Source organism: Malaya genurostris, chromosome 3, assembly GCF_030247185.1.
Source record: "Malaya genurostris strain Urasoe2022 chromosome 3, Malgen_1.1, whole genome shotgun sequence".
NCBI lineage: Eukaryota > Metazoa > Arthropoda > Insecta > Diptera > Culicidae > Malaya > Malaya genurostris.
Window position 1 is genome coordinate 123,897,890 of NC_080572.1, and position 18,445 is coordinate 123,916,334.

General features: G+C 35.7%; 2 protein-coding genes across 4 annotated transcripts in view; one reads left to right on the forward strand and one right to left on the reverse strand.

Moving 5' to 3' along the window:
* Window positions 1–11,879, forward strand: part of LOC131434887 (spidroin-2-like) — a 126,053-nt gene extending 114,174 nt beyond the window's left edge. The window contains exons 3-5 of one of the 2 annotated variants that reach the window (XM_058602127.1): window positions 10,758–10,944; window positions 11,050–11,160; window positions 11,229–11,879. In XM_058602127.1, coding sequence (XP_058458110.1) covers window positions 10,758–10,944; window positions 11,050–11,160; window positions 11,229–11,817 — 887 coding nt within the window. In that variant the 3' untranslated portion in view covers window positions 11,818–11,879. The remainder of the gene's footprint in view (window positions 1–10,757; window positions 10,945–11,049; window positions 11,161–11,228) is intronic. The other variant, XM_058602128.1, reaches the window with a different exon arrangement.
* LOC131434885 (uncharacterized) overlaps window positions 1–18,445 on the reverse strand; it is a 372,492-nt gene that overhangs the window by 257,359 nt on the left and 96,688 nt on the right. For both annotated transcript variants that reach the window (XM_058602124.1, XM_058602123.1), the window contains exons 3-4: window positions 12,166–12,285; window positions 11,885–12,011 (exon numbers count right to left, since the gene is read on the reverse strand). In XM_058602124.1, the coding sequence (XP_058458107.1) occupies window positions 11,885–12,011; window positions 12,166–12,285 (247 nt within the window). The remainder of the gene's footprint in view (window positions 1–11,884; window positions 12,012–12,165; window positions 12,286–18,445) is intronic.

Consider the following 18,445-nt stretch of genomic DNA (forward strand, 5'->3'; position numbering starts at 1 on the left):
GAATTTACTCTCCTACACATCTTTTATCATCCGTTCTTTTGAAGCACGTCTCCAAGTTGACGCAATCCATACAGATTTCTCCGCAGCCTTCGACAAGATAAATCATCAAATAACAGTTGCTAAGCTCGATAGGCTTGGTTTCAATGGATCCTTACTGAACTGGCTCCATTCATATTTAACTGGCCGCAAAATGTCTGTAAAAATTGGAAACTGCTCGACGACACCCTTCGCCGTTAGCTCTGGAGTACCACAGGGCAGTCATTTGGGACCATTAATATTTATACTATACCTTAATGATCTAATTTTTTGCTGAAATGCTGTTATCTGTCCTTTGCTGACGATTTCAAGCTATATCACCAGGTTAAATCTCAAGAAGACACAATATTTCTACAATCAGAGCTTGATTCATTCGCCAATTGGTGTCAAATAAACAGAATGGCATTAATCGCCTCAAAATGCTCTGTTATTTCCTTCTCTCGCAAACACTCGTTTATAAGATACGAATACAACATTACGGGAAAAGTGCTAAAACGCGAATCATTTGTAAAGGACTTAGGAATTATTCTTGATGCCAAGTTAAACTTCAAAAACCATATTGATTATATAATTTCCAAGGCTTCAAAGCTTCTAGGATTTATTTTTCGCGTAACCAAAAACTTTGTCAATGTACACTGCATTAAGGCATTATATTGTGCACTAGTCCGTTCTACGCTTGAATATGGCGCTATTATTTGGTCACCTTACTATCAAATCGACGATGAGCGCGAAAATTTGTTCGGTTTGCTCTAGGCAATCTACCATGGAACGACCCAAGCTACCAAGATCGCTGAAAACTTATAGACTTGGATCTATTATCTGTTCGTAGGAATGTCTAAAAAGCAGTTTTTATAGCCGATTTGTTACAATCACGTATCGATTGTCCCGAACTCTTACAATTAATTCATTTCGACATTCAACGTCGTAGTCTGCGTTATCACCCCTTTTTAAGATTACCTTCCGCTAGAATAAACTATGGATTCAATGAACCATGTACTAATATGTGTCGTTTATTCGTTAACTTATATAATGTCTTCGATTTTCATGTATCTCGAAATGTAAACAAACGATTGTTTCTTAGTCACTTATCATGTTACTTTTAGAATCAAAGATTGGTACAAAGATGAGGAGGTTTTATGCCTACTGGAGGCAGAGGTTTGAAAATTCTCAACTCCAGTGGGCTTTTCCCTGCTCCACATACATGCATACATACATTATTTTATTTTCGTTCAACCCCCACTCCTCTCCACCATTCTCCATTGGAAACTAACTAGATTCGCTCGCCGAAATTAACCCGGTCGTCTTTTCTTCTTTCTCTCTGTCTTCCACCATGCTTTCTTCGATCACTAATTAGATCTACATGCTGATTCTAAACCCGTCATTTTATCTGACTTCCACCATCTTTTTGGCCACTAATTAGATCTTCATGCCGATTCTAACACAGTTGCTAGCCCACGCTCGTCTACCACCTTTTCCACCAACCCTATAGTATACTATTCCCACTCTTTTCTTCTCACTCACTTTTTAAGCAAGAGTACTATTACTGCCATGTAAGGCTTGGCGTCATCAATTAGTTATAGGGTTATAGATTGTTAGTTTGATTGTTAGTTTTAATTGTTAGTTTCAATTGTTAGTAATAAGTACAAATCTATCTGTTGGATCATTGTAATCTGTTGATACAAATAATGAGAAGGTTTTATGCCTGCTGGAGAGAGAGATTAGCAAATTTCATCTCCATCGGGCTTTTCCCTTGCTCCATAAATAAATAAATGAATAAATAAATAAATCAATATAGTCATGAAATTGTTTTTAATTCGGAATTGCTAACATCTAATATGTCATATTATAACGATTATGTTGCACAAACGAACGGTGCTGAAATCGCAATGTAATAAATGTCATGAAAGGGGGTACTGTACACAGTCTTTTGGGAGCTTAGAAACAATTGCATACAACAGTATCAAAAAGCGTGTTTCACTTTGCTTCTAAACATAGTTTTACCATGCAGCGCTGAAAACTCGTCACTTTCAATAACGGTTTAAAATTTTTAGCACTCATCACCCGGTAATCAACAGATCTTCCATTTGAATACAACTTTATGAAAATTGGTTTGTTCATCTCTCAGAAACCGCAGTTGAGAGCTGCAATTTGTCAGCCTCGTCGAATGACCTTAACAGACTGACTAAAATCATCGTCTACTGTAATCTGTACTATGAAAGTGACTGTCAATTGAGATATTCGATAGTTCTATAACCAAAAAGAAGTAGTCAAGATCAAAGACAAGCGACTCTTTTTGTATTCTCTCTCATTCTCATATTCCCTGTTGAAGGAGAAAAAAACAAAGAGAGTACTAACATAAACATAAATCATTAAAGTTCATCATTATTTGCAAAAAGTCATCGGACTTGAAGTTTATTAAAGTAAGTGAGTATATTTCAATATTTATGCTGTTCGATTACTATTTAGTCACATCATAATGAAGCAGTGACAGGAGAAATGAAGATAATATCAACTGCGTCGACAATCAATAAGCGTCCTGACGAGTGAAATATCGAGAGAATTTTAAGTTTTACATACCGGCTCTCAGACACTCAATACATGGTAGTTTGTAAAGCCTGGTTGGCAGCTGTCCAGTAACATAAGCCTTCGAATCTTTATCGTACAATGTTGCTAATTAATAGTGACAGATATCAACTCTGCCGCATTTGGTTACGTTTTAGAGCTTTTGATCATAATTACTGTACCGTAGCTTGGGGAGTTTCAGATTGGAGTCTTTCACAACTATTTCCGGTACTTCCGATATCAATCTTCGGGGACCAATACAACCGAAGTGAGTTTGTGTGGTTATAAACTTACAAGATATGTAAACTAGAAAAAATGAACAACTATTTTTGTGAAATTTTGCCATCTTTACATATTCTCTTAAAGAAGCAATATCATGAAAATGCAGCTTTTTCACTAATCCTGTAATGCCTAAACCAGACGTCAGATACAAATGAAATTCAAAAATGTTCTATGATATAGAATGTAGTCATATCAAAAGATCGTGTGTGCATATTTTCGGCATTTTCTGGAAGTTGAATTCAGATGAAATCGAATCTATGAATCAGTAAGACATATAAATTGAAACTAAGTTTGTGAAATTCGGTTCTGCCATCTTAGAGAAAAGTGATTGCATATTTTGCCACATACACACACATACCTACATATCCCTACAAACGTGTGAGTAAAATGTGTTATCTAGATGATAATTAATTTTTTAACACGTAACACGTAACGTAACGTCAAGAGTCGAACTTTCCAACTATATCTGCCTAAAACAGTGCCTAAACGTCATAGTAAATAATAATAATCATATCACAATAGTTTGGGTCCCGGCTCATTGCTCCATTCCAGGCAATGAAAGAGCCGATAGTTTAGCCAAACGTGGTGCTATTGAGGGTGAAATTTATGAGAGACCGATTGCTTTCAACGAATTCTATAGCGCGTCTCGCCAAAGAACACTTGCCAGCTGGCAAGCTTCTTGGGATAAAGATGATCTGGGTCGTTGGGTGCACTCAATTATTCCTAAAATATCGACAAAAGCATGGTTCAGGGGACTGGATGTGAGTAGGGATTTCATTCGTGTGATGCCCAGACTTATGTCCAATCACTACACTTTAGATGCACATCTCCTTCGAATTCGACTTTCCGAGACTAATCATTGTGCTTGTGGCCAAGGTTACCGCGATATTGACCATGTCGTTTGGACATGCGTGGAGTATCGTGATGTCAGATCTCAACTAATAAATTCCTTGCGTACCCACGGTAGACTATTCAATGTCCCAGTTCGCGACATTCTTGCATGTCGTGACCTTACATACATGTTAGACTGTTTTCTCTTCTATGAGTTCAACCAATAGTCACCTATATGATATTTAATAAAAGTGATGAACTGATACAAACGAACCTAAAATAGTTATAAGATCATGTACAAAATAAATGTATTTCATTTAATTTAATTTATAATAGCAACTCGTTTGATAAATACAGTGTTTAGATTAACTAATGAATACCAACATACTAATATGATATTCGAAATGTATTAGGTTAAAAGTACTATGTATTGTGGTTGCCGCGGCGAAGAAAAACTTATGTATATTGCCTATGAAATAAACGTATTTATGAAAAAAAAATACTATATACATTTGTTTTGCGTGTCCTAGACTCACTTTTTTGTTGACAACTCATTATTTTACACTCCCAAACATTACTATAGTAAATATAAGCAATACGAAAATACTTTTGTGATCTGTTCAACAAAAAACTTGGTGCAGATGCAGTTCTAGTATTTTACCGATGCAAATCACTTCATCCTTCAACTCGATCACATAAATATCGAGGCAGAATTTCATTTAACATTTTGTAAATGAACACTAAGGTTTAATCGTAAACTCTCTGCTGCTCACTGAAAGCCATAGTAATGTGTTTAATAGAGAGTTTGAGGAAGCATATGTGCTACATTTTAGAATCAATCGCATGATCTTGTTTCGCAGTCACCGTAATCTCAAGATTTAAGTGTTGTTAGCAAGAAACAGAATGGATGAGCAGAAGTCAATTTATGATGAAATGACTGTTTTATACAGTAGAATCTTACTATGGTTCGTTAAGGCATCGACACAATACATCGTACTTCTGGCAATTTTCTTGGTAATGTTATTAATGTGTGATTCAATATAAACTTTTTATCAATTATGACTTCAAGAGAATTCATTTCTCTAACGCGATCAATAGTTTCACCAACAATTTCAACATTGATGTCACATTCGGTTTTAAATGAAGAAATAACCATATATTTTGTTTTCGAAACATTCAGTTTCAGTTGCTCAAACTTTACTCATTGAACCAAAGAACGTAGATCCTCATTTAAATGTGCAACAGCTTCATTGACATCCTTAGCTGTAATGAACAGAACAGTATCGTCCACGAACAAGTTTATATCACAAAAATATAACACTCACTTTATGTCTTTAATATACATAATGAATAGTAGAGGACCTAACAAACTTCCCTGTAACACTCTAAGTGAATTATCGAGGAAACTAGATACTAAATCTTTAAAAACAGTGTTTTGACATATACCGCATTAATATTGATTATACCATTTATATGACATTCCTCCGATGCAGAAGCGTTGTAATGTGTCCAACAATAAAGGCCAATTAATTTCAAAAGCCCATTGCTACACTCTTAAAAAAGGAGTTTACGCTTGACGTAATCACTAGCATACCGTAATTTCTTCGGTGATGACACCATTTTACATCTATTAACATGTAGAAATAATATTTGTTTCTTTATCGATGTGAACTAAATTAGCTGTGAAGTTCAAGATATGGCTTATCTTCACATGCTTGGAATTGTAAGATTGAATTACGACGCTATTTTTATGTGCATCTATAAAAACGTAAAATATTTTTTCTAAGGAGTGTATCGATAAGTAGTTAGCAACATTCAAACAGTTATTGCTCTGAAATGGCTTAATTTTTTGCAGCGTGTTTTGCGGTGACATGTTTGTTTACATGTCAAATAAAGCTGCGCAATCGATTGATTTCGGTACGGTTTACGGCGAAAGAAATTTCTTTACACTTGGTGCTCAGAAAGTGGTGTCACGTACAACGAAATTGCAAAACGGGTGAAAGAGCACCACACCAGTGTCAAAAATATTACCGAGAAGTTCGGTAAGACCCTTTCCATGAAGGATTTGCCCCGATCCGTTAGGAAAAACGGGTCCCAGCCAGCCCGGCCTGGACTTAAAAGTGGTTGAGTACATCAGGAAAAGCCCATTGGTGTCGACGCGGGATTTGGCCAAGGAGTTCAACACCAGCATCGAGATGATTCAACGGATCAACATTCTGAACTCCCTGAAAACGTACAAGAAACAGAAGGTGCCGAAAAAGTCTCTGATACAGCAAATTCAGGCCAAAACAAGAGCGCGAAAACTGTATAACTGGATTTTACAGAATAAAGACGGATGCATCCTGATCGACGATGAAACCTACGCCTTTTCCATCGACACCACGGTGGCGATGGAAAAGTTTGGGCAGAAGGTGTTGGTCTGGCAAGCAATTTGTATCTGTGGTTTGCGGTCGTCGATTTTCTTCACGAAGGGCACAATTAACGCCAAAGTGTACGAGGAAGATTGTTTGAAGAAGAGAATGCTGCCACTATACAGAAAGTATAACGCTCCTCCTCTCTTCTGGCCGGATTTGGCTTCTGCCCACTACGCCAACTCCGTTCTACAGTGGTTGTCAAAAAATAATGTACAATTCGTCGAAAAGGACATCAACCCACCGAACTGCCCGGATCTTCGGCCAATTGATATTGGGCAATTGTCAAGCGGCACTTTCGGAAGGAAGGTACAGTGTCCCAAAACATGCAGGAGTTCAAAAAAAACTGAACAGCTGTCACCAGGAAAGTTACAAAAGTAACTGTGCAGAATTTAATGAAGAATGTCAAGTCCATAGTGCGAGCGTTTTGCAGAAACTATGATTTTCTTCAATATAATCAGTGAAATGCATAAAAATGTAATTTTTCTACAATATATCGAAAACTGATTTCAAAATATGTATTTTTTCGCTTTTTTTATTCAATAATTAATGTTGCTAACTACTTTTCGATACACTCCTTAAGTGTGTAGTGTCATATACTTTTGAGCATGTCGAATAAAGAGCATTTGTGAGAAGAGTTGGTTCAATGCTTTTTTGAAATAGTGCTGCTGAATCCCATCGAATTTCAGTTGAAGCTTAGCAGAGAACCTGGAAGAGATCGTCGATTGCTATGTAGACTTTGTGCTCGTTTGTTATGTGCAAACGAGGAGGCCACATGTGCAGCGAAAGTGCAGAGCAAACGAAGAACGGCGGCCTAAGATCGAGTACCATGGGAATCTACAATTCGCTCGGTTATGTTCTGGATATGGAATGAGCACCATTCAAATGAAGTAAGTAAGTTGCCAACATTTCCAAAATTAAACTTACATCGAATTGAGGAATTAAGAACGTGGATACCTCCAAAAAAGTTTGAAGACGCCGTGTTGCGAAAACGACGCCCGCGACAAATAACACTGGGTAGACGTTAGCTGCGGAGATTCCCTCGGCTAAGTCCGGAGAGAACTGTCAGTCGATAGAGGCGGAGAGAACTGTCAGTCAAAAGAAATAGTTAGATTTATTGCAATTCATTCATACAGTAATTTTTGGATACAGAAGAGCTTTCGGAGCACACTTTGTCCACGTGGCACAGGATTTGTGCTACTATTCATCGAAATCATTTAAGGTTAGTTTAAACTATTGAAATGTATTAAATGTATTATTCTGATTCTTATTTGCATATAAAATCTTAGTTGGAATAGTACTTTGTCACAGATAAATGCGATAACGACTCGCTGCTTTCCTCAGGAAACACGTGAGAAGACAGGAGAAACAAAATATGTAAGCATATTGGCATGAAATGAAGAGTATATTTCAAATAAACCATTTTTACATCTTTAAGCTGCCGCTAATGAAAATAGGGCTGCTATAAGAATTGTTTTGTCCGAAAATCCGAACAGCCGCATTGCAAACAATATTGCATTAAGATGATACTTCTAGTCAAAAGCAAATGGCAGCAATGCTAAATGTTGCACCATAAACAACTTTTGATCGTTTGAAAGCTATGGTGAAAAAAACAAAAGTTAAGAAAATGGGTGCCACATGGATTGTGTGAAAGACAGCTGGAAAACCGGAAAAAACTCTTGAGAATTTTTTTCTTCAAAGACACGAACTGTTACTGGCCGTGGAAAATGGATTTATTTTAATAATCCTAAACAGAAAAATAATAAAAAACTATCAAATCTTTAAAAATATAATGCTCTGTGTTTGGTGGGATCATAAAGGTGGGGTGTATCATGAGCTTCTAAAACCTGGTAAAACTGATAATACTAATTGCTACAGGCAACATATAATACTATGAACCATGGATTTATCGAAAAATGACCTGAATGCGCCAGAAGACGACTTCCATTTGTTTTCATCGATGGCCACACATTGGCTGAGCAACATTTCAATTCCTACGAAGAAGTCAAAAATGAATTGTCTGATTGGTTTGCTTCAAAAGACGGATATTTCTATTGGCGTGGTATACATAATTTGCCAGAAAGTTGGCCAAGATGCGCAAAAGACAATGGTCAATACTTTGAATATTTTTTTTTCTATTCGAAATTGATTTTTCATTTTAACAAAAAAAAAACAAATTTTTGCTCGTATTGTGGCGCTTCTAGTGGACGGATTTGGAAGTTCTTGGCGCCCACGTGTCGAGAATTTTGTCAGCTTCACGTATGATTTTTGACATTCCGCAAATCGACTATACTTTGTAAACAATCAACATGGAATCCGAAAGAAGGGAAAAAATGTGCACAGTTATTTGGAAAATCCATTGTGGTCTGCATCTAGGCTAGCTAAACAGCTGAAATTGCCCAAAAATACCGTATGGTGCGTTATCAAACGGTATAAGGAAACATTGACGACGATTCGGAAGCCTCAAGCTAATCGTCGTAGTGGAATTGTCGACCGGAAACTGCGTGGTAAGATTTTGAAGACGATTAAGAGGAATCCTAATCTGTCGGACCGTGATTTGGCCAGAAAATTCGGTGCTGCCCAAAGTATCGTGAGGAGAACTCGACCCCGGGAAGGAATCAATTCATATCGAGCTAACAAACAGCCAAATCGAACCATAAAACAGAATAGTGTGGTCAAAATTCGTGCTCGGAAACTATATGACCAGGTGCTGACCAAGTTTGGACGATGAAACCTATGTCAAGGCTGACTTCGGGCAAATCCCAGGTCAAAAATTTTACTTGGCAACGGCTCGGGGGGATGTTTCAGCCAAATTTAAATTTGTTTCTGCCCACAAATTTGCAAGAAAATTTATGATTTGGCAGGGCATTTGCAGCTGTGCAAAAAAACGAAAGTTTTTGTTACAAATAAGACAATGACATCGGAACTATACCAAAAAGAGTGTCTCGAAAAACGAATTTTGCCGTTCATCCGATCCCACGACCATCCCGTAATGTTTTGGCCAGATTTGGCAAGCTGTCATTACAGCAATGTCGTTCAAGAATGGTATGCAGAGAAAGGGGTCCAGTTTGTTCCGAAAAACCTTAACCCACCCAACTGCCCCCAGTTCCGCCCTATTGAGAAATACTGGGCAATCATGGAGAAGAGACTCAAGGCAAAGAGAAAGGTTGTCAAAGACATCAATCAGATGACGACCTGGTGGAATAAGATAGCTAAAACGATGGACGAAGAAGGTGTGCGCCGCCTAATGAGCCGTATTACAGGAAAAATTCGAGAATTCATTCGAAACCGTGACCAATAATTTTATCCGTATTTTTTTATAAAGTATGAAAAAAACGCTACATTTGTATAAAAAAAAGATCTTAAATTCAATAATAAATAACTGAAATACAGGCAATTGTCTTTGTTCCAATTCTACCTGAAGCAACCTTTAGTTTATCAGGTAAAATCGTAAACGCGTAAAATCGAAAGACGCGTTTTTCTCAAATAAATGTAGCATTTCACGGGTCTATAGAAAATAGTTTTTTTTGTAGCACTGTGAAATTAAAAAAGGCTCGATAAAGAAAAGCAAAACTTTACTCAGATGAAAGGAACTCAACTCAAAAACCGGCATTTTCTGAAGTGAATAAATTTATGATGGAAACAGATATTTACAAATATTATTATGTGGTGACGTTGACCAGTTTATTAGTTGTTTGATTTACACCTCTTACCTCTAGAGCCACCTATTAGAAAATGATGGAAGCAAAGTTGAATACCTAGTATAAAAAACCGCCTGTACGAATATGTGTTTTTGTTTCAGTATTGTTTCCGCATCATTTGTTTGTGTTTCTAAGCCGACCGTTTCTTTTGCATATTTGTGTCCAACATTTAGAGCTAACTCAAGTAAGGTTATCTGGTAATGTAAACACCAACAAAGTTTATCTGGTAATGTAAATTATAAATAATTACTAGAATGTACTATCAAATCAACGTCTTTGAGGTGAAATGTTGGTAAAATAGTAATAATAATGGTATCATAAACTGCCACACAAGGAAAACGTAGGTTACTTTTGAGATTCAATATTTTCAGAGATCATTTCTACATATACTCAATTCCCTAGACTCCTCATTAAATTATCACCCTAAATCATTCTAAAGTTTCGTCGCACAGCTTGTTGATTTTCTCATGCATCGAACGTTTCAATTTATTTCAAAACCCTGTCGTCTCATTTCTGATGATAATGCAATGTATCGGATGCTCGTCTATTTTGCCTTCTGTGGTTTCCTTTATGATTAGAGTATAGCTTTCAGTCTCCGATTCCCTCAACAATATTGCGAAGCCAAGCGAGAAAACCAGTCTCCTTGGCTACGTGAGTTTTCCTAGAGGGATGAGCATATTCTTACACCAATGACATCTGCATTTTATACGCTATGCTGTTGACTACTCTACGGTCGCTACCCAGCATAGTCTGCTGATTGGCTGTTTTGCAATGATAAAGTCGCTCTTTATGTTATTTCCAACCTGTTTTGTTATTTGTTTTCCACCATCAGATTTCGCTTCAAATAACGTTGGTTTTATTTTTCATTTTGATTTTCGATTCATACATATATGTGGCCAACGATGACTACCGATAAAACAAACCACGTCAACAGCAGGCTACTTATTCGTTGTGATGCTTGTATCAATCAATGCTGAGGAAAAATGGTCCTGGTCGAAGAATGATGCTGTCGTTGGCAATAACAACCTAGGCAACGGGAATAACGACAAGCTTAACGTACGAAGTGATGTTATTGAGTTTCAAGAGCCGAAACGTTTCAATGATGACATCAAAGACTACAGGTATGATCTGCATTTATGGAGCACAAATTACCACGTTTCTCCATCTATTTTATGTTACTTGTATGTGGCCCGGAAATGTTGTATGCTAAAGGTTTCAAATTTCAGACAGGGGCGGTATGAAGTAAAAGAATCTGCCACCAAAAAACCATACTCGGGTCGACCACTCAGCGATGAGTTCTCGGGTGAAGAGAACAGTAACAAGCCAAGCGATTTCGGGTAATTACCAAACAGTATTTTTTTGTTTATTGTTATTTATACGTACATTCTTTTTATTATTTACGCAGATTAAACCAACGATTTGGTGGCCTAAATAACGGGCAGTATCCGATCAATCCGTATGGAATAAATCCAGGATATGGGGGTGGAAATCCATACTTTGGCGGTGGAGGAGGTATCGGTTACCCGCAGCAAGGATTTGGTGGGTACTATGGTGGTGCAGGATATGGCGGTGCTAATGGAATTCTAGTTGGTCCTGAAGGGCCAACAGGTATTATTGGTCGGCCAAACAAAGGGTATCCAGGAGGTTACCCCGGTGGAGGCTATGGACCATACGGAAACAACTTTGGTGGAGGATATGGAGGCCACAACGGATTTAGTAATCAGGGTGGTTTCGGTCGTCCTGGAGGATTTTACCCTCAAGCAGGAATTGGTGGTTATCCAGGCGGTGGCTATTATGCTGGCCAAGGAGGTTATGGACCCGGACAGTTCGGATCAGGTCCATTTGGAGTTGGCCAGTTCGGCCCGGGACAGTTCAATCCAGGACAATTTGGGTCAGGGCAGTATCGACCTGGGGGTTTCGGAGGGGGCCCATTTGGTCCTCAGTTTGATCAAGCGAAACAATCAACCAAAAAAATCGAAAAGAAATCTATCTAACATCCATGTGCTCTGTTGTTTTGTGATATCTCTGAGTTGAATAAATAATCTGTTGAACTTTACTTACCGATGGTAGTTATTATAATTATAGAGTAGAATAGTGCTCCAAAAAACGTCCACTGAATCTGATCCACATCCTCGATGCCATCCCAGCCATCCTTTTTCATTGCGGTGAGAATTTCTTTCTCGAATGACTGCAACAAATCACCAAATTACGCATTAATTGAATCATCTCGCTAGATCGGATGAATGATAATTAATATCCGAATGGCACAAAGCTACTACCGGACAGATGTTAATTGATAGCAAAGCCAATTTTCGGAGAATACCAGCGAGAGCTACACCTACCTGAAGATGGAGGACTGCTGCTTCGGTCCAATTGTGCTGATGTAACACTGGTTTATCATTAGTCATCTTCCAAATTGCGTCCGTTAGATTAACACGAATGGAACTGATGCCCTTCTTTACCTACGCAAGAACGAGATTGAATTAAAGCTCATTATGGAAACGAATAATTTCTCATCGTACAGTTCTAGTTTGAGTCGACTTCAGATAATAATGTTGTTTCGAGATGTTTCAACAAATGTAGGTGATTTGGTTCATACATTACAATTGAGCTGATGATTTGAATAAATATTGTGCTATTCTCAAGAACAAATAACCTACCCTTTCCACTCATTCAATAGGTTTTTAATTTTTGTGAATATGGTAAAGTAGCATAAAACGTCCCTCCATTTTCAAACTCCCTTTTTACTTCTTTAGACATTCAAAACTATTATTAACAAAAGTTTTATCACTAACACTATATTTTCATAGGATCTTTCTGCTATGCAAGGTTGACAGTTGTCGTCTTCTGCAATGCAAAAAAAAAATCATTAGATAGCTTTTTTATGTCAGATTCTACACCAACTAAATAAGCTTTTCATCCCGGTTTAAATTGAACTGCTTAGCGGTTTACATCGAAACACCAGATCTAGAAGTCAGTTTAATTTGTACTGCTTTAGGGCCGTCGTCCAAGTACCATGCGCGCGTATCCCTATCCCTTAACGCTCAAGGGAAATATGTTTCCCTTATATAAAAATCGTTATAGGTTCTTCAATTACTATTAGATCGATGTTTTTTTTACTGAATGTTAAAGAAAACTTATTTCCAAGGCGACAAATGTGTTTCTGAACGAATAAGTAAAAAGAACTATCAATCTTCATTGCACTAAAAAAGTTTGTGCAAAATGACGTATTGAAAATAGAACACATAATAAATGTGTTATGTGCCACGTCCACAAGAACATGAAATCGTTTCGTAGAATGCCAGAACTAACTATTTATTTTAATATTCTGATAATAAAAGCAAATAAAGCAATAAATTAAATTACGATATAATAAACCCAACTCTTCTTTTATTTATTTCTAAGAATCATAGGGAAAAATATTTCCCATGAAATTATAAGAAATTTATGCACCCTGCTATGTTTTTCTGGTGATATTCTCTTAATTTACACCTCCCCATTGGCTAAAATATTGTCTTGTACTGACATATTTCGTCCTGCACATCTTATGGTCGTGAAAGGGTTAGGGCCATCGTCCAAGTTCCATGCGCGCGTATGGTTTTAGGAAATTTTCGATGGGAAATTTGAAAAATTTGTGGGAACCAAAAACATACAGATCTTTGAAAAATCTATCTGCAGGGTGAAAAAGGTTAGAAAATTTGGAGAATTTTCCGAGTGTTATCAAAAATAACTCTGAAAAATAAGCGGTTTTGTGATCTTTCGCGATTATTTGGAAAAATAATGCGATAATATGAAATTTCGTTGTATTTTGTCGATTTGGAAGTGCTAAATAAAATACAAATTGATGGCGAGTTACCTAAGATGATATTTAAGTAATAAGAGGAATATGTTTTAATAAATTCAAATCGTTTTGACTATGTTAGAATTAAATTAGGATACTAATTTTATGTAAAAACTATGCTACGGCGAAAAAAAACTTATGTAAACTGCCTTAAGAAATCAACATATTTATGAAAAAAAAATACAAATTATTTTGCATTATTTCGTAGAATTTTAACAATTGTCATCTCATTTGTAGACTCATCATGATTTAATGATGTAATGTAATTGTCAATTACTCGACTTTCAATCAATGAATTATGATAAAATCGGATACAATATCTTTGCTTCGGCTCTACGAAGCAATATCGATGAAAAATAGTTCGACTACTGCAATACTGCTGTTATAGCGACGCGAAAACTCGAAACAAATACATCTATTTTCTTCTTACCCTTGAAGTCAATCTATCGAACAGAGACAGCAGATTTCATTCTAAGAAATAGTTTTTGTATATGGACTACTGGTAGGAAAAAAATACATCCACTTCTCATTAGAAGCGCTGTCAGTGTTTCCGAACAGTGGGAAATCTAGCATTTGAATTTGACTGGCTTTGACATCAAAGTAGACAGAAAATCAGATTTTAAAGTTGATTGATGTTTGCTACTTTTTCTACTGGTCTTCTGTATGTAGAGCAACGGTCCATTTTGTCATCTGAAGAATGAAGTGTAAAAAGTGGGCGCATAAACGCCTGGAAAAAATCATGTCAATCTACATCTACTGAGACCGACATATTCGAGCGTCAATAATAATGACTCATTTTTACTGTAGATGTGACACATATTCAATGCATCCAAACATATTTTGATACAAATTCAAATATATATATATATATATATATATATATATATATATATATATATATATATATATATATATATATATATATATATATATATATATATATATATATATATATATATATATATATATATATATATATATATATATATATATATATATATATATATATATATATATATATATATATATATATATATATATATATATATATATATATATATATATATATATATATATATATCCGATCATAAAATTGCGATATCGCAGTTTTTGATTTTTGCGATAGTTGATTCAACTAATTCCTTTTTGATTCAACCAATATGGTTTTTGATTTGCATATATTCAAGTAGTTGAATAATGTGCTGTGTTGAATTCTGCCAAATGCCGGAAACAGCTGAAAGCAAAACAATTATCGCAATGGAAAAACAACAATTTTTTAGTTGAAATCTGTTCGCGTCGCTTCAAAATGTCAATGACAACAACATCGACGGTTTGGAGCGTTCGGGAAAATTGTGTTCATTCGATTTGAAGAAATTTATAATTCAATAACAAGTGTTTATGGAACAACGGTGTCGTGATAAAGTTAACTTTGTTTAAGATGAAGAAGATTTGGTGACAAATTAGAAAACGTTTACTGATTTTGTGTTACAAAAATGAAACAATTCACACACATTTGTACTCCTATAGAGATATTGAAAATAAGAAGATTGCTAATATTGAAATGTCCCCAATCAAATGTATATGCGATCGTCTATACTTATTCTTTTTGGTGAAATCCATGTTAATGAATGGTTATCTCGTAATCTTTTAGTATGTGCCAAAATTTTATGCTTCAAGCGATTGGTTCAATGTTGAAAGAAAAATGTCCATCTTCTTTTATGATTTATAAAAAAACAGTTGCTTTGGCCCAAAAAATGAAAACAAAGTTTCCAATGCGTAGAAGCTCTACGCGCAGAATTAGACATAAGCGCACATTAACATATAGTTGATAACAGTTAAGAATACATTTATTAATAACCTGAGCTGGAAAAGCAAGACTAAAAAATCGTCCAATCGAGATCACTGACAAAAAAGATCACTTGTGATTTTTGTTTTTAGTTGATCATCATTTTAAATTTTTAAGATCAGTTGATCAGTGATCTTCAAATTACATCGATCGAAATCGGTACTGATCTTTCATCACACAAAATCGGTAGTGATTTTGAGATAAAACGATTCATGAAAGACCAATCATTGGATGATTCGAACAGCATTGATCTTTGTGGAAGAGAATCGCATATGGTCAAGTTCAGACATGATTGCCGATTGATCTACGTCTGAAATCGTTGATCTCCCACTGAGAGGTGTGAAAATTAGTAATAACAGTAATCCTACAGGAATTAATAACTAAGGGCAACGCGTGTCAATGAGACTTTCAAAATCAAGGAAAATTGTCAACTTTGTATCTTCGGAAAATACCTCTCTAACACTCTTTATCTCCAGAGTTGGAATAAATACCGTTTCGTTACAGCAGCACGGCTTAACATATGTAGTTTTAACATATGTTCTCGTTTGATGCACCCCGTGTTCGAATGCACAACCGAATGTTTGGTTCACAATAAAAGGAATGCTAAATTAAGAACAATACAGATGATTGCTAGCTTAAGAACAATAAAGATGAATGCTAGATGAAGGTTTCATGAAAATAATAATTTTGGATCGTAATCACATTGATATTGTTAATCCGGCAGCATTCACTTCGCAATACCCAATGCGAAACTAGTAAAAAAAATATTCCATACCACGTATAGCGACAAAAGACTGTTCTACTTCCAGCTGTTTGATGCTGATGATGATGTTCATGCACTATCAATAAAACGTTTTTTGACATAAATTTAATTTATATAAGTAACAGGAGCGAAGGGTTCCAACACACACTGCACGCGTTGCGTTTGAATGACGCGTTTAAATTGCTGTAGCAAAACCTGCACTCCTTGAGACTCCTGGTTAAAATTTTCAACAAGTGTTTTTCATTAGCTTACTTCCCAAAAAGATGGAAAAACGCTAAAGTAATTCCTATCCTAAAACCTGATAAAAACCCAGCAGAAACATCAAGTTATCGCCCAATTAGCTTACTTTCTTCTATCAGTAAACTTTTTGAAAAAATTATCTTGTTAAGAATGATGACTCATATAAATGAGAATTCAATTTTTTTACCAGAGCAGTTTGGATTTCGTCATGAACATTCAACTACTCATCAACTTGTCAGAGTAACGAACATGATAAAATCAAATAAATCTTCTGGGTTATCCACTGGAGTTGCTCTTCTAGACATAGAAAAAGCATTCGACAGTGTTTGGCACAAAGGTTTATTAGCAAAAATGTCTGATTTCCAGTTTCCTATTTATTTGATCAAAATGATTCAAAATTATTTAACTGATCGTACTCTTCAGGTTAGCTATCAGAATTGTAAATCTGAATTGCTACCCGTACGAGCCGGTGTTCCGCAGGGTTCGAGTGTAGCTCCAATCTTGTATAATATTTTCACTTCTGATCTTCCAAATCTACCCGTTGGTTGTCAGAAATCGCTATTCTGTGACGACACAAGTCTGTTAGCCACAGGTAGAAATCTAAGAGTGATCTGCAGTCGCCTACAAAGAAGTTTAAATATTTTCAGTGATTATCTGTCAAAATGGAAAATTAAACCAAATGCAGCAAAAACGCAATTAATTATCTTTCCTCACAAGCCAAGAGCTTCTTTTCTTAAACCAAACAATAATCACATTCTCAAATTGAATGGCTTGGAATTGACATGGTCTGATCAAGCTAAATACTTAGGTTTAACGTATGACAAAAAACTCACTTTCAAGAATCACATTGAAGGAATCCAGGCAAAGTGTAATAAATATATTAAATGTTTATATCCTCTTATAAACAGAAATTCTAAGCTCTGTCTAAAAAACAAATTGTTAATTTATAAACAAATTTTCAGACCAGCCATGCTTTATGCGGTACCAATTTGGTCAAGCTGTTGTTCCACCAGGAAGAAAACGCTTCAAAGGATTCAGAATAAAATTCTGAAAATGATTCTGAAGCGTCCTCCCTGGTTTAGTACAAATGAGTTACACAGACTCACAAATATAGAACCATTAGATGTAATGTCACATAATATTATAAGCAAATTCCGACAAAAATCGATGCAATCTTCAATTGAATCGATTCGCTCTCTGTATTAGTTAGTAAGTTAGTATATAAGTTCCTTTTCCCCATTACACAATACAAGTAGGTTTAGAATTTTCCCTACACAAAAATCTCAGAATTGCGGAAGCAAATGATGTCTTCATGGTAATAACCAAATCATATATATATAACAGGGCTGAAAAGTCACCACTTGTGGCTGAACACCCAATTTAAATCTTAATAATTTAATTTTAACTCATATTCCAATAAATAGTTATTTAAAAAAAAAAAAAAAAAAAAAAAAAAAAAAAAAAAAAACCTGCACTCCTGTTACTTTCTGTGTATGATATTCAAATAATAAATTAAATTTATCGGCTGCATAACATGCTTTGTGATTGTTATTATCAATTATTATTAATTACATCATATATGTTATTAGCTGTATTGACATTCTTTCAGCCTATAGAGGCTATAATTTTTCTTAATCGTACCAGCACCGCGATTCAGTTTTTTTTTTCAATACGGCTGAAAACTCGTGTTTTCAAAACCAAGCTTCGGTATCGGTTATCGTTTTCCTTATCGCGTATACGAAACTCCCAGCGGTTGATGCAACCAAGCTCATAGAAATTGACTAAAATTATCAGCGCATAACTTTAGTTCAACCGTTTGAAGGCATCATCTTTCAATACTCATATTAGACAAACTTATTAATATCACTAATTTACTCACCCCTCCGTGCATTTTTGCTGGTTAAAAACATTTTTCTACATCACTCATTTCAG